This window comes from Sugiyamaella lignohabitans, chromosome A (assembly GCF_001640025.1).
Source record: "Sugiyamaella lignohabitans strain CBS 10342 chromosome A, complete sequence".
NCBI lineage: Eukaryota > Fungi > Ascomycota > Dipodascomycetes > Dipodascales > Trichomonascaceae > Sugiyamaella > Sugiyamaella lignohabitans.
In genome coordinates this window covers 3,789,054-3,814,991 of record NC_031672.1, presented here as the reverse complement: position 1 = coordinate 3,814,991, position 25,938 = coordinate 3,789,054, and the positions used below count along the sequence as shown (strand labels likewise).

The following is a 25,938-nucleotide window of genomic DNA, read 5'->3' as shown; positions in this document are numbered from 1 at the left end:
CTATTAAATTTATTTATATATACATTCAGAGGCAATGAATAATGAAATATACCTATTCTGAGTCTGGGTGAACTGCTTGACGTATTAACCATTGACTGTGAAAGCTTACATACAATTACAAGGTTTTAAAACACTTCTTTGATAAGCAGTAGACTGAGTCGTGCTTCAAAATTTAGAGACACAATTCCAATATTAGAACCACGTATCTCCCTGCATGCTTATATGCAGGGTCCTTGCCTATGCCATTCAACCGCATCTCTGGCAGATAGAACTGCAGGTGACATCTCCAACATTATGATACTCATCTGAAACCATAAGTTCACTATCTTCCCCCTTCACCGGCTGTTAACTCTGACAATTACCAATGACAGAAGGCCCTGGTTTGTCGGTCGCTTTTCGAAAGTATTTGCAAGAAAAGGCACTTGGTGAAGGATTTTGTTCTGATATTACTATCCACGCATTTGGAAAAGATTACGCGCTACATAAATTTGTTCTCTATCGTAGTTCATACTTTGTCACTTTATCCAGTGATTTATGGAACAATGACAACGGTTGTACCACACCTTCGGCGGAGAAGTGTAATCCCGTTTATAATATTGAATTAGGGTCCAATTTCACGCAGGAAATATTTGAACTTGCTCTTGGCCAGTTGTACGGAATAAATGTAAAACCAATGGAACTTAAGAAGATGTTTTCTCTTCTGGAACTTGCCAGTTTTCTAGATATTCCTGACCTTTCTGAAGAATGTTCCAAGCATCTGATTCAAGCTATTGATGAGACAACCGTCCATGAAATAGCTATTCTTGTTTGTTCCTTTGAGTTTGTGCAGGCAGTCAAAGATGTTAGACAAGCTTGTGAGATGTTTCTCTGTATTGAATCTACGGATCTAGCAGATGAAATTTGGTTGAAGATTCCTTGCGACATGCTTGTGAGGGTTACCACCAGTGACTCTTTTTTTATTAAAAATGAATGGGAACGATGTCAATTTCTCATCAAGTTATATCGCAAGGTATCAAAACTGCTCATCGAAATTCGGAAAAACTACACTGAGATATCCCGTGATGCAATAGAAGACCCCCAGGAAACGGCAAGTAGAGAGAACAATAATCGTGACGAAGAAAGTGCTACTTGTACCATCGTTTATGAAGACTCAGTGGAGGAGAAAGTGAGAAATTTGGACAAAATGCTGAAGACAATTCAGGAGGGTCTTAATTCTGGTATTCACTACATGCACATGACACCCACAGAATTGTCAACGCTTTGGGACGAAGCAGATCATTTTGGTGAACCTTTGATCCATCCCGAATGTCTGCAAGAAGGTCTGTGGGACCTTACTAGGTTGCAAGCTATGATATCTCAGTTAAATGATGATTCCCCTCCCAGTCTGGGCCTGATCGAGATGCATAATCCAGGTGAGGTTGTAAAGAGGGCATTGTATTCGGTGAATACAGAGGAGGTCAGGCGATACCCAAGTCACAACCCAGGCTCAAATACTACTGAATGGACTCGATACCCTCCAATGAGGATTGGAGTGGAGCTGCCTGGTTTGTTCGAGTTAACAGAATGCCAGGGGGTATATACTAAACCGTTTTTTTACGCAGGATCCGCTTGGGCGATCTTTGTCTGGAGATCCTCTAACAAATCTAGCCCCCCAGAATTGTCTTTATATAGGAGGATTCAGAGTAAAGCCATAACTAGCACATCTAAAAGCGTGTCGTGGGACAGTTTTATTACTATCAAAACCACACACATTAGGTGGGACGAAGAAGTCGAACAGAACATGCCCACTCTGGACTTACATGAGCGGTATCTTGATGAACGGAGAAAAACATCTCTATACGTCAAAATCAAAGCACTGTCGAATACAAGATACGATTTTTCAAAATTTAAGCTCCAACCTCACAGTTCTCGGAATTGGAACGTGAAAAAGCTCCAGGGTCTACAGGAATACCCTGCTTTCAACAAAAAAGGGTCAACGAGGTTTGTTCTCTCATTGTGTGTTAGTTAATATCCACGTTTATAGATATTGATTTAATGAAATATCTTAGGATAAATCATATACGGTTAAATATGTACATATCAGGACCAAGTAACGGACCACTTGAGTTTCTCACCAGCACGGAAAGGAATAACAGCGTCGCCATCGGTGAGTGCAGCGCTAGTAAGCGATGTCTCTACAACTTGAGTGGATTTTACCAGAGTGACAGTGGACTTGTCTACAAGATCATCATCAGAAATTCCATAAAACTTCTTACCAAAATCGGTCACGAAACCTTTTAGGTAGTCGAGCTTGCCCACTTGTTCAAATACCTCGGCAACATAAGGGATGGCATAAGCCTGGGTAAACACACCAGCAGCAGCGCCAGAAGCCTTGGCCTTGTTTTTGACAGGATGAGGAGCAGAGTCAGAACCAAAGAAAAATTTAGGATTTCCCGATGTCGCAGCCTTGATAAGAGCATCCCTATCAGCAGGAAGCTTGGCAACTGGCTTGCAAAAATTGTGGGCATTTCCTCCCCAATTATCAACAATCAAGTACAAATGGTGAGCAGTAATAGTGGCAGCCACGTTATCACCACACTCTAATACAGCATTAATAGCGGCCTCAGATGTACAGTGTTCGAGAATTATACGTAGCTTTGGGAATCGTTGGTGCAAGTCCTTCAATGTAGGTAAGAACTTTTCTTCAGCGTTTAAAACATGAATTCCATGACCTGAGGGGCACTCACCATGTAAATTGAGAATCATATTATGTTTTTCCATGGCAGCAAAAGTGGGATAGAATGGTTCATATGACGACACTCCGTGGTCGGAGTTTGTAGTGACGCCTGCAGGATAGCACTTGATACCGGTGATTCCAGCCTTTTTGGCCTGCTCAACTACTTCGGGAGTAATCTTTGGAGACAGATATAAGCTCATCAAAAAGGTGGTCTTGGGGGACAACTTCTGTAAAGACTTTTTGTACTCCAGAACCACCTCAGGATCAATCAAGGGAGGGACCAAATTAGGCATGACATATACCACAGATACACCTCCTTCTCTGATGGTAGGTGTAACCAAATTCTTCATGTCGCCATCTCGGAGATGGACGTGGAAATCTCCAGGACATCCTAGTTCAATCGAATCGGTCATTTTACTGAATAATTAATTAGCGGTTGTTTTCTGTTTACAGATCGGACGCTTTTTCACGCAGATAAGATTTTTCCGGGGTATCGTCATCACGTGATGACATGATTTTGGTCCAGCTGCAGGGTCTGATCTTAGACCCAACCCTGTTTGAGTTGATATAGATATCGCTTTTTACGAGGTTTATATTTTATCTGATCAATAGAATCAATTGACATGGAGATATCCAATTGGGAATTCCGAGTGACTCTCGGAGAGAAGTTTTAAGCCATGTTTTGTGGCTTGGGAGCGAAACTTACTGCTCTTATGCCTCTTCATTGAAATTCAACTTCAGGGGAAGTTGTGCTTTCATTACCCACCTGCCTTGATATCTCCTTTCACAGATATTCGAAGGGTTAATGAAGCTGACAAAAATCTCACAGAGATACCAGATAATTTCCCTCCTCTTGACATAATGTATTCACATTTTAATAGTCCATTATCAGCCAAATTAAACCAAAGGGCATCAATTTAGCTTCTGCGTGATATTTCAGGCAGGTGTTACAGAGCTGTTTACTTACTACGATACTGGCCAGAACTATTAGTTTCATAGTCCTACCATCCCCTTGATAGATCAGAGATCGGCTATGGATTCATGCTTTAGAGTAAACAGTCAGAGTTGCGGACGAGATTAATAATCCTCCCCTAGATTGAGTCCCTGGTATCGCGAATTTGCTCCAGTTAGTATCATCCTGCGTGATCCGAATTGTAAACCTTTTAAAAAATACACTCATTAAGCAGGAGTCCAGATACAGTCTTTACGAAAGGACATAGGACGACTGAAGAAGGTGGAAATTAGCGATTGCTTAGCTGGCAGTCCAGATATCTCTACGATCGGTGTTTCGGATATCATGAACTTCAGTTGTAGGCTGAAAAGTTGTCTGCTCTCCGCTTTATGAAGTCCAAGGTTTAAAAGCCACAGAAGGTTCTTCCTATAGGGTCGACAGCTTCTGCGGGAATTCTCCAATAGCGTACTGGGACATTTTAGTGATTTAAACTCCAATACTTCTAGTATATTTGGTTGGAATGATCTTCTTTAGTCCAGCTTTTGAACAACAAAAAGATTCAAGACAAGTGCTTACACAATGGTGAAATTTGTCATAATTTGAGCTTGGTACAACAGCATGATTCAGAGTTTCTACCAAGCGATTACAAAGATTTCTGGAACAGTAAATTATCTTCGCTGAAACGTGGCCCATTTCGCATTATTAGCAGTGCCATTGTATAATTTGCTGAAGAAAGAAGTAGACACTCGTTGTGTTCCCATAACACCAGCTAGCATTTGATAAACTGAAAGAGGTAGACTCGTTCCACCTTCAGTACCAGGAGACTCTCAAAGAAAATGACCCACCGAGCACCGACTTGGGTTCAGTATTGCTGGCATAAACAAGCTCAGGGGCCAGTTATTATTCTTTTACAATAGCGAAAGCTTGGCCGAGTCGGAATGGAAATTATTCAAGATGTGTTTTAGAACACCAGCAGTCGAACTAGCCACTAAAGAGTTTCGACTTTACTTGGTAGCCTACCATTTCACATAGCCACCGAGCATGCCGTTCTAAATAACTGCCAGGGGACAGCTATCCCGAGCAGGTTTGATTGAACGATGGGAATTCGATCTCCAGGATTTTGACTCCACAATAAATCAAGCCAACCCGAGAAGGCCAAATTATAGTGTCTTTTCCTTGTCCCGTAACCCGGAATCTATGTTGTCTACTTTACATGGAGAATGGTTATACGTGCTCAAGGAGGACACCGTCGTTCACCATTCCATCTTCCTAATGGGCTAATATAGTATCGCAGCACAAGTCAAGCTGGTTCATATCCGTCCAATCACGGCACTCTTGAACAATTGCGACGATTTTGCTCACCAAATACGGAACAAGAGGCCATTCCTTCCATCGCAAACTGAATATGGGGACGGGGCCAGCCTCCGGCGGCTGGGGCTCCGCCCCAGACCCCGTGGCTCCTCTCGCTCCGCTCGAGTCGTTTCCGTCTCGGGTCCCATTAACTCCTGCGAAGCAGGAGCAAAGGGGTCTGGGGCAACGCCCCAGCCGCCGGAGGCAGGAACCCACCCGTCAACGATCCAGGAAAGGAAATTAAAGAATTGATTTTTACACCACGGTCATTACAGTAAAGAGCGATAAATTACTTAGAACTTGGATTCCAAGAGCTTGAGGAGAGTGACGCAGTCGGCAGAGAACTTGCGGATACCGTCGGACAACTTTTCGGTGGCCATTTGGTCCTCGTTGAGCAGGAAACGGAAGCTGGGCTCGTCGTCAACGTACGAGACCTTTTGCAGGTCAAGCGACGAGGCCGAGGCGGCGTCGAGCTTCTTGGGAAGAGCCTCGGTCGAGTTGTACAACTCCTCGAGCAAACTGGGCGAGATGGTCAAGAAATCAACACCGGCAAGCTCCTTGATCTCACCAGTGTTTCTGAAAGAAGCACCCATGACAATGGTCTTGTAACCGAACTTCTTGTAGTAGTTGTAGATACCCTTAACAGAGTGGACACCGGGGTCCTCAGAAGACTCGTAGGTCTTTCCGGTCGAAGCCTTGTACCAATCCAAGATACGGCCAACGAAGGGGGAGATAAGAGTGGCATTGGCCTCGGCGGCAGCAACGGCTTGCACAAACGAGAACAACAAAGTCAAGTTGACGTGGATTCCGTGCTTGGCCTCGAGCTCACGAGCAGCTTGGATACCCTCCCAAGTAGAAGCGATCTTGATCAAAACACGATCCTTGGAAATACCCTTGGACTTGTACAAGTCAATGAGCTCCAAAGCCTTCTTAATAGTAGCCTCCTTATCGAAAGAAAGACGAGCATCGACCTCGGTGGAAACACGGCCAGGAACAATCTTAAGAATCTCGGTACCAAACTCAACAAGAAGAATGTCCAAAGCAGCACTGGCCTTCTCGGCAGGAGAAGAGCCCTTGCTCTTAGCAGCCTCAACAGCCTTCTCAATCAAAGCAGCGTAAGCGGGCTTCTTAGCAGCAGCCAAAATCAACGAAGGGTTGGTAGTGGCGTCTTGAGGCTTGTACTTGGCAATGGCTTAACGCTCTGTTAGTTACTGGCTCGGGCAATTGCTCCAGTTGACCACTGCCTCCGGCGGCTGGGGCTCTGCCCCAGACCCCGTGGCTCCTCTCGCTTCGCTCGAGTCGGTTGCGTCGATGGTCGCTAGAGCCAAAAACTCCTGCGAAGCAGGAGCCACAGGGTCTGGGGCGAAGCCCCAGCCGCCGGAGGCACAACCCCCCACACCTTGAAAAATACTCACATTCGAATTCACCGGTGTCGGTGACGACAACAGTGCCAGTGGCCTTTAAGTATTCTAAAGAGTTGGAAGACATTGTTAAGGTGTGTGTGACTTTTTTCAATGGCTGGTTAAAGTGAAAAAAATTGACCAAAGAAACAGAAGAAGAGAAGAAGAAGATGCGTCCCTTTGTGGGGTTCCGGGCCTTTATATATAAACAATCGACCACCACCAGTACCAGCAGCAGCACCCCAGCAAACCCGGCAGCAGCCCACCCGCACCTGCTCACCCCAGCAGGCCGGCCTGGCTTGGCTGGCTAGCAGCCAGGGGTACCTTACCAGACTACCCGGGAACCAGACCTAACCCCAAATTTCAGCAGGTCCCGGTGCATGGGCATCCGAAGCAGCCAGTCAGGGCCAGCCAAGCGCGGCACAGTCGTCCGCGCCTGGTGCCTGAATCGGAACTAAGTGGTCCGATGGATAAATAAGCACCTGGCCCTACGCCGGTTACGGGACAATTCGTGCCGCCCGCGTTTACAAACGGGACGCAGCGGAGTTTCTGCGTGCTTCTGATGACACGGGACCCTCATCTTTTATCCTGTTCTTTTCAATTGTACTAAACACAAACCAACAACCGAGCTGGAATTGCCAACAACAACGACGTCCTTAGTCTGCTCGTGCTATCCACAATTGAGCCCGGACATGCCGTCATTTACCCTGACCGCGATTACCTAACTCTTAGTCAATTACAATATAAAAGCAGGTCAAACCCGAAGCGTCGAAATTAACTTTCACCCCCCACGCACCACTTGCTGCGATTGGTCGTCGGTGTCTCTCTGTCAGGAACAGCTGCCTGCTTGTTGAGGACCCTTATTTTTTCCTTTCAGTTGCTGCATATGCATCGCTTCCGATGGAACCAGGAAGAACCTGGCATACCCCCGCTGCCCCAGACCCCGCTATGCTCACGCCGAACCCTCCGGCAAGGGCTTCTCGTAAACTACTCGAGCGAAGCGAGAGGAGCCACGGGGTCTGGGGCAGAGCCCCAGCCGCCGGAGGCACGATCCACCCCCCCCCCCCCGACTGCCTCCGGCGGCTGGGGCTCTGCCCCAGACCCCGTGGCTCCTCTCGCTTCGCTCGAGTCGTTTCGGGCGCGGGTCCCAGTGAACTCCCCAGCCGCCGGAGGCACCAGATCCCGTTCACTCCACCCCCTGAGCACGGGTCTCGGGTGAGATGCCCTTGCCCTTATCGAGATAATGCACGGGTAGTGCATGAGGATGCGGGTGTGCCCTGACTATCGTGGGAATCAGCTGCAGTCAACCTAATTATCCGACAACTCGGATCAGGACGAATATGGCAACCGAAATTGCGGCGCATAAGTTTGCCGGCTGTTTATGGCAGGCTCCTCCGGTGGCTGTGTGTGTGTGTGTGAGTGTGGATGTCCTGGATGGGGACATGCTCACAGCATCGGTTTTGCGATTATGATCGCGGACGTCAGAAGTGAGAGTGTGTGAGAAGAGGAGACAGACGAGCCTCGTCGAGCAGCAGTTACTGCAACTGGTTCCTACACTCGGGAGAGGCTGATACAGAACTTTGTCAGCAAGAATGAGTTCTGAGTTCTGTTTTTTCTGTGTTCTGTGTTCTGTGTTCTGGTAATGGGAGTGTGGTTTTTGTGAGACTTTTGAGTGGGAATTTTCGAGTTTTCAGAGGTGGAAGGCAGAGCTGAGGACGGTCAGGCAGACCGGTCTATGCTACCTAATCTCCATCTCAGAAGTACCATAACGCGTAGGGAGCCGAGATCTCACATGTGTGGGATGGTTCCATAATCCTCGACAACTTGTTATGGGGTATGTCTTTGTAAGCGGACAAGTGGTGCGATCAGAAAGTATGACTTACTTAAGTAACTCGCTGTCCTTTGACCATTCTCTGGTTGTCGGTTGTTAGCTAGCGAAGCGAACAAAAAGGCAAAGTGAAATTATGTATTGCCAACATCAACCGGTCGACATGGATATATTCGAGTGTGGCGACCAGTGGATAACTGACTGGGAGGAGCTTCGTGATGATACGTCTGGCACGGAATTTTCTACCGGCCCCAGTTCTTCTCGACTAGAAGATGATAATAGTGTTCCCAAGTTTGATCTTGGCCAGGTCCATTTGCTGGTCAAAGACGATGCAAAGACTGTAGGTGCTAATAGTAATACTGCTGGATACCAGGGTTCATACGCTTACCAGTCGATGGACGATATGTTTAAATTACAGCATGGTGACAGCTCAGACTGGGATTTTGGCACCATGGCCTCGTTTGATATTAATACTATTTCAGGCTCGTATCCTGATATGATGAATGTGGATATTGTGGGTATTGATAGACGAGGAGACGGAGATGGAGATGGAGATGGAGATGGAGACGGGGACGGGGACGGAGACAAACGGGCGGCTGGGTCTGCCCCTCTTAAAGATGAGAATTATATTAGTAAATTGTTGAAGATCGAGCTTGAATCGGATAAAGGAGGCTCGGATTCGAGCGAGTGTGACGAGATTTCTACTCCTTTGATGGATAAAGGCAAACTGTCTACTCGGATTGTACCAGCAACATCGCCTCTTAATAATGTGACATTTCGAGCCTTCCCCACGCTCGCCGAACTCCCTTCATCAACAACATCAGTAGATGACCTGCTGGAAACTGCCAAAGGGGTTTTCAACAAATATGATCCCTCGGTAGATTGTAACCAGGTGATTCTAAGCACGACTGATCCTGAATGTAATAGCGCCGGTAGCTATATCTGTGGTCCCACTGACGGCAACTGTGAGTCTAGTAACGCAGTAGCCCAAATGATGAAGGAAGAAGGAGTTTGTATTGAAAACGAGATAGCATCAATAGCTGGAATCAAGACCGTTGATAATCTAAGAGAGCAGACGGATATTATTAATTTATCTAGAGGATTCAAAAACATTACTGAACACCGCTGGTTACCCACAGACTACCAGATGACGACCCATCGCAACTCGTCATATAGCCCAGTTTGGGCCCGGGTGCGAGAGTGTCAATATCCCGCTTTATTTGTTGCCGTTTTGCGACCTGGAGACCGGGTCAGTGATTGTGGTAGTATTGATAGTTTGGCAATGAACGAGTCTCCCGGGGTCACGAAGTCTCGGTATCAGAAGAATCATAATAAAATCAAGAAGAAAAAACCGTTTCTTAAAGCGTGGGATCCTGCTGAAGTGAGCTACCCTTTGGGATACATTCCATTTAACAAATGGTTTCATATGAAAGACCTTCGACCTGAACAGAGGTACAGTTTTGATCTTGCCGAGTTCAAGTCGATGCCACAAATGATCCCCGGCCAACAAATCACACATGCCCGACAAGACGACCCTGACATGTCGAACAACCAATACGACTCTTTTTACCACCGATCTGGCGAGGGACGAGATCGCGAATGTTATTGCGGATGCTGTAAAAGCTGGCATAAACGCGACCAATGCAATTATCTCCACCATATGAAATCTGCCCACGGCATTCGTTCGTGTACAAAGCAGCGATACGCTCTGCCGTTTATTATGAGCGAACGACCCGACAAAAAAGAAGGTTCGGGGATGTTGATTGGGTTCTGCGACCAGTGTCAATCGTGGCAGAACGTCAACAGCTCGACCGGACCCAGCAACAACTACGCTTCATGGTTTCTTCACCAAGCACAACACGACGTAGAACGCAACCGGGAAGAAGGCCGCACCGGCAAAAAACGGTCCAAAAAAGACATGAACGAGCTGCGGCAAATCATCAGCGTCATCGAGACCCAACGCCGCCAGCTCACCAAATGCGCCATCCGCCAGGTCATGCAAGAAGACCTCGCTCTCAACGGCGACCAAAACCAATTCGACACGCCCTTCCTCTCGCGACCCGACATCGCCTTTACCACGGGCCCCCACGGCCTTGCCGACGACATCTAACTGGAATGTACTGAATATTTATACTGACTCTTCCGTGGTTGTCGCTGCCTCCGGCGGCTGGGGCTCCGCCCCAGACCCCGTGGCTCCTGCTTCGCAGGAGGTTTTCGGGGTTGGAGGTCCTTCGTAGGGGCTGCTGGCACCGTCGACGCAACGACTCGAGCGAAGCGAGAGGAGCAACCAGGGTCTGGGGCGGAGCCCCAGCCGCCGGAGGCAGAGGACGGGGTCAGAGGTCAACTTTTATTATCTTCGCAGTGTAAAACTTTTCAAACAATCGGGCAGAGCAAAGCAAGGTACGTACATACAAATTGGAATAAAATAGTAATAGGAGCAACAGGTCTAAGGAAAGAATTAAGCGGTATGTCGTGTCTGTGTGTGGTGATGTGTATTGTGAGTGGAGTGGTGGTGTGGTGAGTGTGTTGTGGAGGGTGGTTAGTTTTCTTCGGATCTTCTGAGCTTCTCCTGCTCGAGCTGTTCGTACAGCAGGAAAAGGGCTCGTTCGTTGGCCTGTGGGGTGCCGCGGATGGTGAAAAGTCGCTCGCCGCTCTCATCAATGGCCTGTTTGGCAATGGAGATCTTGGCGCCGCTTTCTCGGCGGATTTCTTGGATCTTGGCGCCTCCTTTGCCAATAATACATCCGACCATATCAGCGGGGATGGTGATTTCTTGATCGGTGAAATCGTGCTCGTCCTCAGGGCCATTACCGGCGACGAGGTGGTTGCCGGGACCAGGAAATCCTCCTCGGTTGAACCGGCCGGCTGAACCATTGAAGCCACCGCCGTTGTTGGAACTAGCAAAGCCTGCTCCGCCAGTGCTGTTGGGGTGACGACCAGAAACCGCCGAAAGTGATATGTCAAGAGGTCCCTCGCCTCGCGGACGCAGCTGGGGAACGTAAAGAATACTACCAGCGGCTCTTTCCCAGTCGTCCAAAAGACACTTGCCAACCTCCCAAATAGCGGTTTTCAGGGATTCGGGAGTTCCCTGGATCTCCACTACTCTTTCGGTCGATTGAGGCAGCATTTCTTTGGATGCGACCATACGGACCCGAGAGTTTTCCTGAATAGACTTGATTTTTAATCCCTGTCTGCCAATAACAGATCCCATCTGTTGATGAGGGATTAATAGTCTGACAGTAGTAACTCCTGGTGGGGCAGGTGGTGATAACGAGTGCACATATGGCAGGGTAGGAGGGTTATCGACTAAAGTCTGACCGGCCATTGAATAGGCTCTAGCAACCCCTTCAAGGGTACCAGTAATAGTAAGTACTCTATCATGAACACCACGAACTGGTTTTGATACACCGGCTTTAACACCGGTTTCATCTCGCAAGTCAGCAACGTTTTTACCGTTCTTGCCAATAATGGCACCGGCTTCTTTCGAGGTTACGAGAGATCGAATGGTGATCATAGTCTTACCAACAGTCTCATCAGACACTCCTGAAGTACTAGACCCAGGAGCACCAAGATTGGACTCGTCGAGAACTGATCCATCGGGATTGGAGCCTGCAGTAGTGGAATCAACTACAGGAGCAGCAGCGATTTGCTCGGAAAACAAAGAGTCGCCGCTGTTGACAGAATTGCCATTGTCAGATACCGGTACAGATTCACCTGAATCAGACATTGTATAGAATTTAGAGTCCTCGTGGATGATACAACTAATATTGCTGCCTGTAAATGAGGCTGCTGTGGGGTTGTCCTTGGGGATTTGTGTGTTTTGTTCGGTTGTCTTTTCTCGTCGTATATATATATGTATACTGACAGAACTCAACTCAACTGAATTGAACTGAATAGAAGTGAAAATGAGCTGAACTGAACTGAATTGAACTGAATTGAACTGAATGAACTGAACTGAACTTCACTAAAGCAACACGACAATTCGAAATTAACTAGTAGTGGAGGTGGTTGGTTTCAACGAGTGCTAATATGCTAATACTGTCGATATGGATATTAGACAGTCCAATTGAACGATATTATTGATTAGAAAGTGGTAGGGAGTAAGGTCGTAGAATTCAACGGTCAACGTTTTAAGGGATTCTTTTTTCTCTACGAAGTAATTAGTTAAACTGGATAATTAATCAGGATATTGACAATTGCAGAGTATCCTATTTCGAATTAAAAAACCAAATATAAAAAAAGATTATTAATAGTGAAAAATTTGAATAACCAAAAAAAAAATAATCAGGTAACAAAAAAAAATAAACTAGAATTCACACACACAATCAAAAAAATCTGGAAAGCAAATACGAAATTTCAAAACTAGGAAAAATAAAAATAAAAAATTCCTGTAATGAAATAAATCCAGATGGTTGTCGGCGAATTTTCCGATTGCTGGTTGAAGGATGGAAGGATGACTAGGGGGCGGACGGGAAAAGGTGCAACGACAATATGTGCAGGGATGGGGCCTGGTATTTATTGGATTTTTCACTTTTTGTCGCCGAATGTGTGATGTGTGGAACTTCCAGTAGTACGTGCGTGGAAGGAGTCAGATACACGCGTGATTGTGGTGCGGATTGAATGCACTCCTGCTGCAAATGCTTCAAACTGACAGGGGGTAAAATGGGATGCCATCCGGTAGCCGCGACCGCGCCCGCCGTCTCAGGGGGGACAAGTCGTTTTCAGGCCTGACACAGCAACCAAGTGCGCGATCTTGCTCTCTCTCTCTCATTTTTTTGCTGGTCAGGTGGATTGCTCTTTGAGGGGCGCGTGCTGCCTCCGGCGGCTGGGGCTCCGCCCCAGACCCCGTGGCTCCTCTCGCTTCGCTCGAGTCGTTGCGTCTCGTCCCGCTGCTCTCTGTTTCGGTTTCCCCGTAATCTCCTGCGAAGCAGGAGCAACCAGGGTCTGGGGCGGAGCCCCAGCCGCCGGAGGCAGACCCCCGTCACGCAGGTGGCCCTGGGGCGATCGTGGGGCGGGCAGCACTGGTCGTTTTTGCGGTGTGCGACGTGTGTTGCGGCTTTGTTGCCGGCTGTCGGCGGTTTTGGTTAGTGGTCGGCAAATTGCTCGTGCTTGGGTGGTTCTGGGAGGTGGTGAGAGTGGGTGAGAATGGGCGAATTGGGTTTGGTTTGGTTTGTGACGGGGGTGATGGCCGATTCAGCTGGCTGGCTGACTGGCTGTTGGTTGGTTTGGTTTCGAGTCTTCTGGAAACTGGTTTAAACTGATTATAGAAATTATATTTTATTTTATAATTACTTTTGGTTTATAAATATAATTAATTTTTAGTTAATTAATTGATTTATTTTATTTATAAATAAGCAATGCTTGAGGAATGGTCTTTTTTTGATAATTGTTGGTGCAAACACGGTTAATGCGTCGCCGATCCCCCTGAGCGATAGGAGGTGCGTTTGGCTATTTTCCACAGGGACCGTGCTAGCTCCGGCTCGAAATACGTGTAGTCTTCGTTGTAGGAAAAACTCGGCTGTATGTTATGTCGTTGGAGTGCTCGAATTACCCCGGTTCGGATTAGTTGTAAAGCTGTTCTGTCGGGTGGCACACTTTGTAGAGTGTCGTGCTGGATGGCAATAAGCGACTCAGATAGCTCATATATTACTGAGTACTCCGAGTGGTCCACGCTTTTACATATTTTCAGGGCCGTCAATAGAGCTCGGAAAAATACTTTCCATGTGTAATGATACAGTTGAAGCAGGCCTAATTTCCTGACCACTGACAACAAACTTTTTCGCCATGTTACTCCCTGGAGACGGGCCTCCCATAGCTGCAGTAATGTACTGATCACAAACGACGCTCTGGCTGTGAGATACCATTCTTCTCCGTGTGATCTAAGACTTTTAAGTGTCGTTTTAGTGGTATCTCTAGGTCTACCAAAACACTTTATAAGATCCTGGACAACCACAAGTGCCACGTTGACTGGAGAAAACGTAGAAGCCGAGCTGGCTGCCGAGTTGCTGGTCTCGTCGTCCTCGTCATCATCGTCGTTATCATTAGCATCGCTGTCGTTGTTCTCACTACCACAAACATCACTCTCAGCTGCCGTCGAATTATCTACCGTTTCACTGCACTTTTCTTCACACTCTGATCCCTGTGGTACGGACACCACACTTTTCCCACCTGAATATCTCTGGCTTCTAATAGCCACGCACGACTGGGCCCGGCCCTTGAGTCGTGTCATTTTCTCTAAAATCATCCTTCTACCGGCGACTCAACCACCACCAGCAACAACAAGAAAAATGCATATCCATGTGCCCCGACCTCTCCTCTCCATCATGCTCGCGTCCACCATAAATTATCTCCCCTCATTTTTTCCTTTCATCAACCTCTCACGCATAACTAACATGTAGGGTCCAAACCCCCCTCCTGCATGCAACCTTATTCCCAGTAAACTACGCGGCGCTACAACCCCCCTCCTCCTCCTAACGGGTTTCTAACCCGTATCAACTTTCGCTAAATTGGTAGTCCGTAGGGAGACGGGGTCTGCCTCCGGCGGCTGGGGCTCCGCCCCAGACCCCGCTGCGCTCGAGTCGTGCTCGGGGGTCTCCCGCCAATAGCTCTCGGCGATATCGCCTTCCTCTCACTCCCGTCTTCTTCACTTAAGCCAATAAAGTTAGTTATCATTAGTGAATATATATCCGTAATTTACTGTCAGAACACACAGGATCCCCCAAACAAACACCCTCCCCGAGCTGCTGGGACCGTGGACGCCCGACTCGAGCGAAGCGAGAGGAGCCACGGGGTCTGGGGCAGAGCCCCAGCCGCCGGAGGCCGACCCCCATAGACAACTTGAACATATCAAGACCCCCTGAGTAAACCATGGGTAAGGGTGTGATGTTCAGGGCAAGGGCGGGTAAGGGCTGTGGGTGGTGACTTTAGTTGCCTATTTGGGTAACACGTCAGTCCGAAATGTACTGCGAAATTTTTCAGCGACTCACACAGATGCCCGACGCACAGGCGCCCAACTTCACCAGTAAGCTTAGCAGCATATATCGAATTTCGACTTCCTCCTTCGTAACCCGTTTCGACAACCTTACGAGTAAAATACATACAAGATGGCTACTGAGTTGACCGTCCAATCTGAGCGTGCTTTCCAAAAGGTGTGTATAATTCAACAATGAACGAAACAATGGACAAACTGTCTGAGAAGGAGGTGTGATTCTGCCACGAACCACGGTGATATAGCGACTATGATACGGACCACAAATCTGGAATGCGACAACTGACTTAATAAACGACAAATTTCTGAGACCTGAAGACTGCGAGTTTATATATTAGCAGGTTATCAACTTGAATGTTCATCACCGTGTTTTTTCAACTGATAAACAGCAGCGTCGTCTGGTCTGTTTACTTGATATCTGTGTAAGACATGGAACTGGCAAGTTAGTCTACCAATGAATGCAACACTATCTCAACAGCAAACTTCTACTATTATCAACAGCTTGCGTTTGTTTTTCAGTTCAAACTTTCGATACAGAGTAATTACAAAAATTTTTTCGTTGTGTCTATCACCGTGTAATCGATTCGTCTGCATATCACATCATTCTCTAGACAAAGTCCACTATCTCTCTATTAATCATCTAAGCCCCGAATACTAACAATTTTGTAGCAACCTCACATCTTCCAAAACAGCAAGGCCAAGGCCAGCAAGAAGACCAAGAGATGGTATAAGGAAGTTGGTCTTGGTTTCAAGACCCCCAAGGAGGCCATCCAAGGTTCTTACATTGACAAGAAGTGCCCCTTCGTCGGACTTGTCTCCATCAGAGGCCGTATCCTCACCGGTACCGTTGTTTCCACCAAGATGCACCGTACCATCATCTTGAGACGTGACTACTTGCACTACATCCCCAAGTACAACCGTTACGAGAAGAGACACAAGAACCTCGCTGCCCACGTCTCCCCTGCTTTCCGTGTCAACGAGGGTGATGTCGTCACCGTTGGTCAATGTCGTCCCATCTCCAAGACCGTCAGATTCAACGTCCTTAGAGTCGCTCCTGCTGCCGGTTCTGGTAAGAAGCAATTCTCCAAGTTCTAAACTGTTTATATGACCCCAAAAATTGATCATGTGTGTATTCAAAATATAATCTGATTTTGTACTGACTCTCATCTCCTGTCCTCGCGCCTCCGGCGGCTGGGGCGCTGCCCCAGACCCCGTGGCTCCTGCTTCGCAGGAGATAACTCCAGGATTCGGACTCCCTCCGGCGGCTGGGGCGCTGCCTTCAGGATCCGGATTTTCTTCGGAGACTGGATGAAGTTTCCTTCCTGAACCTGGATTTTTTTGGAAGTGAATCAGGGCTCAAAATGGCGGTTATTTTACTGTACAACAGATCAGAACGACTCAAAGAACAAACCCCGAGATATTTCAGTGACCGTCGACGCACGACTCTAGCGGAGCGAGAGGAGCAGTGGGGTCTGGGGCGCAGCCCCAGCCGCCGGAGGCACAAAGCGAATTAATTAGCTAAGAGAGAGATATATCAGGCCGACTCGAGCGAAGCGAGAGGAGCAGCGGGGTCTGGGGCGCAGCCCCAGCCGCCGGAGGCACGAGGGCCACAAGGAGAGATTATCTAGCAGGAACAGGGGTAGTGGTGGCGTGTAGGACGGGTTTTGGCGCGTTTTGGGGCTCGTCGGTGGTTGGTGGTAGGGAGAGAGGTTTGTTTGGCACGTCTTCTTTGTCGAGGAAGTCGATGAGTTCGGTGATGGCGTCGATATAATCTTTGTTGGGAGTTTCGGTGCCAAAGTATTTGAGTTTGAGACGGGTGTAGATGGTAGCGAAGTCTTTGGCCGAGAAGATGCCCTTGCCTTCAATGACGGCCACCGTTTCCCAGTTGATTTGCTGCTCGTTGGCATAGTGTTTCAACAACTCCAAAAACACTTTCTTGTCAGCATTGGGCATCGAGTCTACAAGAGTGGCATTCATATTCTTGTGGATCTTGGTCCATTTATATCGGCATTGGATGCGGGATCGTGAACCTCCCATGCGGTCACTGACAACTGTCCAGTTGATGTCAGCAGCAGGGTTGTCGCTGAGAATTGTCATAACAATCTCTTTGAGCTTGTTCTCTTCGGTAATAGTCCATTTGTTCTGGTTTCGTTGATCACCACATTTGAGATAGTTTCTCCATCTGTCTCGACAGTCTTCGGGCATTCTTCCAAGACTCAGACCAATAGCCTTCCATTGAGCACCTCGCTCATTTACAAGTGCAGCCAACTGGGCATCTGTTTCCTTGTCCCATTTACCACGAGCATTGAACACATGGTATGCTCGTCGTACGTGTTTATATACACTTGACCGGGTTCGATAGGGCAAGACAGACGACACGAGACCCCAGAAATTATCCTTTTTCCGCTGGCTCGACCATACTCGGCTACAAACTTCATCTCGAGTCAACCCCTTGGCAGCCATATAATGTTCCATAAACCTGTCAAGTTGAGCAGCTTCTTCTTTTGTGAACGAACCACCTCGTTCTTTGACATCCTGTCCATCAGCCAGCAATGCCCAATTATTTTTAATAGAGTCTTGAAGTTCCTGGTCGACCAAGTCTTCATGACGGTGTTGTTGTGAATCATGGGGCCGTTTTCTACGAGGTTGTTGGGTTGTCTGGTGTTGCTGCTGCTGACTAGCCACGACTCCTCCCGGAGAATGAAGATACTTATGATGGAGATGACGCTGGTGATCGAGTTGTAACTGCTGAGCAGTGGCAGCAGCAGCTGCTAAAGCAGCGGCAGTAGCTACAGCAGAAGCATCGGAACCAGCGCCCGCACCGTTAACAATGCTCGAGGCAGCAGCACCGGAGGTTGTCTCCGACGATTCTAACTCAGTAGCAATAGCATGGGCTTCTAACATGGCCTGTTCCACGAGCTGCTGTTCTTTAAAATGTTCATTCTGGCCTGGACCAGTATCGTCCAAATGAGCCAGAGCAGGGTCAACATTAAGAGCTCGTTTCTTACCCTTTCTCTTCTTCTTCTGATCTTGAGACGGTTCCTCCTGCTGTTGCTGGGACTGCTGCTGTTGCTGTTGTTGTTGCTGTTGACGTTGTTGTTGCTGCTGTTGTTGTTGTTGATGATTCTGAGCATGGTGATTCTGTTGGAGCTGTTGTTGTGAGTTCTGTTGTTGATGCTGCTGATGCTGATGCTGCTGCTGCTGTTGCTGGTGTTGGTGCTGTTGTTGCTGGATCTGTTGAGGCTGAATGAACATGTAATCCTCATTATGAGCCTGAGACGACCCGTCAGCCATGTCGTCGTTGAGATAAGTACCCCAATTCGACTCAAAGCCCGAGATATCGCCGTTATCGAACGCAGTTGACGCGTTATTATTCAGTTTACGTTTCTTGTTACCGCTATTGGCATTTGGCGATAACGAGCCCACAAACTGTATAACATCGCCAACGCTGCCAAAATCAGGTTCTCGATGGTTATCCACGCTGTTTTCAGCATTCGCAGCAGAACCAGAAGTAGCGGAAGTAGCAGCAGCAACAGCAATTGCCTCATGACCGGCATTCAAAATATTCTCATTCTCAACAGGAGACTTTTCGCTGTCCTGTTTAGAAGCTCTTTTCCTGGATCTTGTCTTTTTCGACTTATTATTCTTCTTTTCCTCCTCGTCTTTCGCGTCACCCAACGCGAGAAGCGCTTTAGCAGCCGGTTCGTCGACCCCCGACTCGGCAGGACCCGATCCCTCGACACCTAACTGTTTCTCGCTGCCATTACCATTTCCACCCGGCGAACCAGGATCACCATCCTCTCCATTCTTCTCACTAAAAGCCCACCTCGAGGCCTTCCGAATCGCATTCATTTTCTGATCTAAACCCATCCGTTAACACCCCATCTCTCGATCTCACGGTCGCCGCCAACTCCTGCGAAGCAGGAGCAACCAGGGTCTGGGGCGGAGCCCCAGCCGCCGGAGGCACGTCCACCCCCTGAAAATACCTACTTCTGAGTTTTTCCGTAGACTTGAATTACCCTCACTTCACAGCTGCGGTGCTCGGACTTACTGTTCGTCCGGGTTATACTTGACACTGAAGTCCGGGTGACAAAGAACGTCGACTGCGAAGTAGGGTAAAAACTTTGAAACGCCCCGCCCATCTTCCTACGCCGCTCACGCCGCTCACGCCGCACTATCAGGGATTATGCCCGGCATTTCCCGATACCAGGCTCGCTAGGGGGTGGGTATGCCTCCAGGGGCTGGGGCGGAGCCCCAGCCCCTGGAGGCATACCCACCCTTCGCAGGAGATGGCAGCGACCGTGGGGTTCGGTGGGGGGAGGGGAGAGGCGGGATGCCAGTGGGGTGTTCCGGAAAAATCGGCTGACAAAGAGATTACTGTAGTGGGTGGACGGACGGGGAAGGGAGGGGTAGCGTGCCGGTTGTAGAAGGGTGCACGAGGCAGCTCTGATAAACAGTTGGTTGCTGCCGCAAGTGGGCTATTCAGGGGAACTGGCAGCATATTGCGGGCCCGCCGATCCCGGGGCTTCCTGGCAGCAGCTATCAGACCCTGTCGGTCGGTGCACATATGCTGGTGCGACAGGAACCCATACCCGCAGCGCAAAGGATTCCGAGACACCGGACACTGCGTCAGGCGGGCGTGTGAAACAAACAAGAAAAAAACTAAAAATAAAAAAAAAAAAGTTTCGCACCGATCGCATGTCTCACTTCTCACGCCGTCTCACACCATCCGACACCATCCGATCTCTAACCCACACATCCACCATGCATCGAGCCCCACCACCACCCTCACTAAACTCGCTAGTCACCACCCACCGCATCGGCCCTCCTAGCCCCACTCACCCCTCCTGCCGCACCCCACGGTCCCCGCCATCTCCTGCGAAGCAGGAGCCACCAGGGTCTGGGGCGGAGCCCCAGCCGCCGGAGGCAGACCCCTCCCCCCATAACCAATCGGGACCCCGGCGGTCCAGACAAGGGCCAAGCCGGAGCTCGGCGGCATACGATCTGGCGGCGTGGATCGAGGCGATTTGGTGCAGGAGCTGCAGGGAGCTGCTGGGCGGTGAAAGCGTCGGGTGCATGGACAATGGGCGGGCCCTGCTTCTGGGGCCGCTAGCGCTATCCAGCGGTGCCGCGATAGGTTACTGGACAGATGGGCTCCTGGGCTTGGCGGCTGCTCGTACCTGTTTATATCTAGCCTCCGGATACTGGGGGTGGGGGACTGCCTCCGGCGGCTGGGGCTCCGCCCCAGACCCTGGTTGCTCCTGCTTCGCAGGAGTTTGCTCGGGACCGTCGCGAAACGACTCGAGCGAAGCGAGAGGAGCCGCGGGGTCTGGGGCGCAGCCCCAGCCGCCGGAGGCAGCCCCTCTGACAAAGAGCTCTGTCAGCACGCAGGCAGCACGCAGGGTGCGCAGGGCGGATGTGAGGCGGGTGGGTTTTGGATTTAGGGTTTACGGGTTGCCAGAAGGCGCCGGCCGCGTCAAAGTGAGGTGAGCTAATTACATATGTTGACGGGGATGTTAATACAATTGCTTGCTGTGATATTGCCCAGTCAGTACACATGCCGCGCAAAACGGCCTCCCTGCAGCACCCTCGTCCCCTACTATTAAAATTCAGGGTTTCCGTGCCCTTGGCGCCAGCACCTGCCGCACCGTCTCTAACCCGGGCCCCGGCCCCACCACCCCCCTCCCCCTCCCGCTCCCGCTCCCCACGAGCCCCCCTCCACCACCACGTATCGAGCGAAGCGAGCTACGGGGTCTGGGGCAGCGCCCCAGCCGCCGGAGGCACACACCCCCCTCCCCTCCGCATGCCGGCCATGCACGCTGGCGCCTGACAATGCACAGAAGCATTCTCGCCCGGCGCGCCGACACCACGGAATATCCGCCGCAGGTGTCACTTCGGATTTAAGTGTATCCCGGTTGCCGGGCTCGGGTACGGGGTGTGCCTCCGGCGGCTGGGGCTCCGCCCCAGATCCTGGTTGCTCCTGCTTCGCAGGAGATGGCTAGGACCGTGGTGAGTGACTGGCCGACTAAACTTATATCCGGGAGACAGCAACTGCATTGGGTCTGGGTCTGTGCTGGTAGGTGCTCTGTTCCGCGGGTTCGCCAGCAGCATGTCCGTGTTTTTCTGTTTGTTTGCCGGTGCGATTATCAACTCCCAATCCAGGCCTCCTGAATGCGTTCTCCGGGCTCAATTGCTCCCCCTGCCAAACCTAATGTCCGGGCCGGGTTGCTGCCCCAGACCCTGGTTGCTCCTTGCTTCGCAGGAGATCCGTGTCGGATCGGGTGCAGCCACTGTTCACCACGGCCCCCGTCGACTCCTGCGAAGCAGGAGCAACTAGGGTCTGGGGCGGAGCCCCAGCCGCCGGAGGCAACCCCGGTCCTCGACTCGTTCTGACTCAGACCACCATCATCCCCTAGCGCCATTGCCACCGGTCGCTATCCCGCTCCGCAGACACTGCCCCCTACTAGGACCCGGTCCTAACCCACAATCCATCAGCTAAAAAAAAAATGCGTCCCTGCCAACTGCATAAAAAGCAAAGTCTAAACCCCGACCGGACACTTCACCAGATCAGCGCCAGGGCCGACCACTACGGAGTTTCCAGGGGGCAAACGCCGATGAGACCCACGATCGATCGGGGTGTGCCTCCGGCGGCTGGGGCTCTGCCCCAGACCCCGTGGCTCCTCTCGCTTCGCTCGAGTCGATTCACAAGGGAAACCCCAAGTTCCAGGGGGGACCCGACGGCCGACTCGAGCGAAGCGAGAGGAGCCACGGGGTCTGGGGCAGAGCCCCAGCCGCCGGAGGCTCGAGGGGAAAAGAGAGGAGGAAGTATTAGAAGAGAATGTATTTACAGTAGAATAGAGATTATAAGATAGAACATAAATAAGCAATCATAAGTCATTAAGTCGTAGTCGTAACAGACGTGAAGAGGGTGTGATGAAATCTAATGCAGCCGTGGTGATGATGTGGAAGTGGTATTGAGAGAAGAGAGGAGTGTTTAGTAAACAGGCTGGACGAGGCCGAGCTGTGTTTGTGACGAGTTCATCTTGTAGTTCTTGTAGATGGGAGCGGGAGATGCTGCCATGTACTCCTGGTGATGCTGGTCTTCGTCGTCGTTGTCTTCTTCTGAGGACGAGTAAGACAGTGATGGTTCCGACTCGTTATCAGCAGCAACGCGTGGTGTATAGCTGTCTTTGTTGTTATCGTCAACAACAGCTTCTTCTTCAATGGTAGGCATGCCCCGGTAGGTGGATGATTGTGTAGAATGCAGAGAATCGACAATGTCAAGATCAATGTCGACAATGTCTTCTTCGTCTTCATGATGATGCTGGTATTGGTATTCATACTCATCGTCTTCCTCGTCCTCGTCAGACTCGGAATAGTCGTCCGACTCGTACTCATCAGAATCGGAATCAGATGAACTGTAATAGTCGTCTTCATCATCATCTTCAGCAATCTCTCGACTGCTGATAGATGGGGTGTGGAGTGAAGTGACAACCATGAGCTCCTTCTCGTTATCAGCCGACTCGTTCTCCTCGAGTTCAGACTCTTCTTCAATGATTTGAATGTTACTAATATTGTGCTTCTTAGGAAGGTCGAAAGTGACCTTGACTGTGTTACCAGTAGATACGGTAGTAGTAGTAGATTTGTGTTGTGTGGGCATTTGCATCTGCTTCATCTTCTCAAGTTGGGCCTTTCTGGCTTGTCTTCTGGCATCAGCAAGTGAATCCATAACATTATCCAAAAGATTGGCGTGGGTCACAAGCACACGCAAGTCGTGATCGTGACGAGCTGCCTCTTTAGTGAGCTTAGATCGGGCACGGGCCGCCAGAAAGTACATATCGGCTTGAGAGATCTCGGAAGCAGGCGACACTGCTAAGGTGGGCGACAGGGCAGAAACGGACATTGTAAAAAGGATGAATGTATTGCTGAAATCGGCTCCAATGTGGTGGTGATTAGAATGTCTAGTAATAAGACTGTTATCGGTGAGAGTGAGTCTTGGTCTGGGTCTGGTTCTTATCGGAAGCTCTGGCTATAGCGATACTGGCGATAATGCGATAGTGATGATAGTAGTGTAAATATCTAGTTATTAACTAATCACACAAATCACAGTAATAACTGAATGGAATGACAAAAAAAAGCGTCTTCGGACTCCTTCTTGTCGATATATTAAGAGATGATTGATTGATTGATTGATATGAACTTTTTTTTTCGTAATCATGGACCAAGAGCTTATTTATATATAATGCAATTTGTGTTTGTGCTTGCATGTAGTTATTTTCTTGTCGGTCTCGAATATCGCACATCACAGCGGTCGAATTGCTTTTTCTCGTGTTTGGTTAGTACCGGATTACCGACAAAAGCAAATCCCGCTGCCGCTGCAATTTAGCTCATCTCGTTGCTTTTTTTTCTGAGGTTTGTAATCTGTTTTGAGATTATAAGAACTTACTCTGCATGTGCCTGATGACACATCCGCAAACCGTAATGTCCGCTGACTTAAGCACCACCATCACCCACCACCGACCACCCACATCCACCTGCCTGTCTCCTGCACCTGCCTGCCTACGTACCTACCTCCACGGATAGTCTCCCACACCGGCGCCGGCTCTCATGTGCTTCCGGCAAGGTTTGCTCGGGTGCCGGAACGTCTTACACCATGCGGCCCCGCGGCGGCATGCTCCGTGGTCCTTGGTCCATTGTTTTCTGTTTTGGCTCGTGCCGGACTTAACCTTGCTTGCCGGCCGATGAGGGCCATGAGGCGGCGGATTTTGGATTTAACGATAACTGCTCCTTGAACGCCGCCTCTCCTGGGTGCTCCTGGTCCGAGGTGGTTGTTGCCGAGCCGGGGGGTGGGATGTGCCTCCGGCGGCTGGGCTCCGCCCAGACCTGGTTGTGCTCGCTTCGCGAGCGATGGGGGTTGCGGGTTGGTTTGGGGACTGGTAGGGCTTGGCTGGCGTGGTTGTGTAAGGTGCTGTGGTAATGGAATTCGGTTGGCCTTGTCAGTCGGCTTGGCTTGGTCTGGGTTGGATGCACCGTTTGCTTACTTGGCCCGCTCCTGTTAATGCTCTTGCTAATGCTCCTGCTGGTGCCCCTGCGATGCTACTGCCGATGCTGCTGCTGCTGCTGCTGCTGCTGCTGCTGCTCGCTTAGTTCTCTTGTCTATCACTTTTTCTGCTCAGTCTTGGCTTGGCTGGCCTGGTCGCATCTGACCTCGATAACCCTCGTTTGGGGCTCGTTTGCACCTCGTTTCGGCCGGCTTGGCTTGTATTAGGGGGGGCCGTTGTGCTCGTATGCATCGACCATTCGGGCTGGTGGCCTGGGCCCGTTGTTAGCGCGATGCCTTTGTGCTTGCTTTCGGGCTTGGGCTTGGACTTGGGCTTGCTTGGGTTGTTTATTTGTTTATCTGTGCATGTGAGTAATCATAAGCTCATTACTCATTACATTAGGCTCGTTGGCCCGTTAGGTCGCTCGCTAGGTTAGGCAGGACGCTAGTCGCTTGGTGTGTCAGCCAGGCCGCTGCTGGTTGATTGGTGTGTCAGCCAGCCTGCCAGCCTGTGAGTGACCCTGCGGTGTGGCTCATTTTGTCAATAAACCTTAACGCCGGCTGATCTCCCACTCACCTCTGACTAATACGCACCAACCCCATCCAAGCAGACAAACAGGTCCGGGCAGCGAACAACTCCAGCGCGACACTGGGTGCCAGCCCGAGCAACTCGAGCGGACCAGGTTTCGAAATTTGGTGGTGCAGCGGAGATGCGCTTGGCTGCTCATCAGCGCATATCCGCTGCACTGCTATCGCACTTAACTGCTGACCAACGACAATCGAGTCATTTCCGAGCTGACAAACCGGACTTAACCTCCCTCTGCGCGGACTACGACCCAACATCTCCGTCACCTGCCTCGCCCTCCTCCAATTTTATCAATTTCCGCTCCAACTCTCAACTCCGACCCAACTCTCTGACCCTCCCACCCTCTACTGACTCCCCCCCCACCCGCTCGCGAAGCGAGCACAACCAGGTCTGAGCGGAGCCCAGCCGCCGGAGGCACACCCCACCCCCCAGACACTTTGTCAGCCCGGCAGCAGCTTACTCATTGCAGCCCATGGAGTCATTTGTAATAGGCCCCGGACAGCAGGGCCATCCGTTGTTAGCTCCGCCGCAGGTGGGCTTAGGTCCGCGTTGCCGCACTGGCTGGTCCGCCGGTGCCTGAGCCAGTGCGGATACGATCGGCACCTGGCTCATCTATTGCCGTTTTTGGCTGGCTTAGAAGCTTATAAGAAAGCATGCACAAGCGGCCCATGTTGACTAATCGTTTGCGATATACAGCCCGTCCGTCGATTAAGGTTAGATCGGACTTAGCGCTGGCGGGCTGTCGATTCGTATTCTATTCCACGGAGATACGCTTCCACTCGCTTGCTTAGCTTGGCTTTAACTGCGATACTCACACTAGCACCGAGCGCTAACTGTGTCTAGCAAACAAGGGTGCGATGAGCATCGTACTCGGGCTGGCGTGGTCGTTGACCAGGGTCTGGACCCAGTAAGGGGGGACAGGGGTCGGGGAGAGGGGGGGTCTGCCTCCGGCGGCTGGGGCTCCGCCCCAGACCCTGGTTGCTCCTCTCGCTTCGCTCGAGTCGGGCGTGGGGAGGGGAGGGGCGCTTTGTTTGTAGGAATTGGCTCTGTTGGTTTGGGTTGGGTTGCGGGTGGGCGT

At 50.1% G+C, this 25,938-nt stretch overlaps 8 protein-coding genes across 8 annotated transcripts; 2 read left to right on the top strand and 6 right to left on the bottom strand.

Moving 5' to 3' along the window:
- Window positions 1-364: 364 nt before the first annotated feature.
- Window positions 365-2,008, top strand: AWJ20_1209 (uncharacterized protein; the record flags this gene model as incomplete). The annotated part of the gene is made up of 1 exon (XM_018878067.1): window positions 365-2,008. One exon carries the CDS (start codon window positions 365-367, stop codon window positions 2,006-2,008), a length of 1,644 nt encoding a protein of 547 aa, XP_018735408.1.
- Window positions 2,009-2,079: 71 nt separating this feature from the next.
- URA4 (dihydroorotase) lies at window positions 2,080-3,129 on the bottom strand (the record flags this gene model as incomplete). The annotated part of the gene is made up of 1 exon (XM_018878066.1): window positions 2,080-3,129. The coding sequence occupies one exon, from the start codon at window positions 3,127-3,129 to the stop codon at window positions 2,080-2,082; it is 1,050 nt and encodes a 349-aa protein (XP_018735407.1).
- A 2,182-nt stretch (window positions 3,130-5,311) lies between these two features.
- On the bottom strand, window positions 5,312-6,506 carry NQM1 (sedoheptulose-7-phosphate:D-glyceraldehyde-3-phosphate transaldolase NQM1; the record flags this gene model as incomplete). The annotated part of the gene is made up of 2 exons (XM_018878065.1): window positions 5,312-6,210; window positions 6,446-6,506. The coding sequence occupies 2 exons, from the start codon at window positions 6,504-6,506 to the stop codon at window positions 5,312-5,314; spliced, it is 960 nt and encodes a 319-aa protein (XP_018735406.1).
- A 4,279-nt stretch (window positions 6,507-10,785) lies between these two features.
- Window positions 10,786-11,973, bottom strand: PBP2 (Pbp2p; the record flags this gene model as incomplete). Its single annotated transcript, XM_018878064.1, has 1 exon — window positions 10,786-11,973. One exon carries the CDS (start codon window positions 11,971-11,973, stop codon window positions 10,786-10,788), a length of 1,188 nt encoding a protein of 395 aa, XP_018735405.1.
- Window positions 11,974-15,888: 3,915 nt separating this feature from the next.
- On the bottom strand, window positions 15,889-16,359 carry AWJ20_1204 (uncharacterized protein; the record flags this gene model as incomplete). The annotated part of the gene is made up of 1 exon (XM_018878062.1): window positions 15,889-16,359. One exon carries the CDS (start codon window positions 16,357-16,359, stop codon window positions 15,889-15,891), a length of 471 nt encoding a protein of 156 aa, XP_018735403.1.
- On the top strand, window positions 16,096-16,329 carry RPS11A (ribosomal 40S subunit protein S11A; the record flags this gene model as incomplete). Its single annotated transcript, XM_018878063.1, has 1 exon — window positions 16,096-16,329. One exon carries the CDS (start codon window positions 16,096-16,098, stop codon window positions 16,327-16,329), a length of 234 nt encoding a protein of 77 aa, XP_018735404.1.
- Window positions 16,360-16,854: 495 nt separating the features above from the next.
- NSI1 (Nsi1p) lies at window positions 16,855-19,086 on the bottom strand (the record flags this gene model as incomplete). Its single annotated transcript, XM_018878061.1, has 1 exon — window positions 16,855-19,086. The coding sequence occupies one exon, from the start codon at window positions 19,084-19,086 to the stop codon at window positions 16,855-16,857; it is 2,232 nt and encodes a 743-aa protein (XP_018735402.1).
- Window positions 19,087-22,228: 3,142 nt separating this feature from the next.
- On the bottom strand, window positions 22,229-23,137 carry AWJ20_1202 (uncharacterized protein; the record flags this gene model as incomplete). Its single annotated transcript, XM_018878060.1, has 1 exon — window positions 22,229-23,137. One exon carries the CDS (start codon window positions 23,135-23,137, stop codon window positions 22,229-22,231), a length of 909 nt encoding a protein of 302 aa, XP_018735401.1.
- Window positions 23,138-25,938: the final 2,801 nt, after the last annotated feature.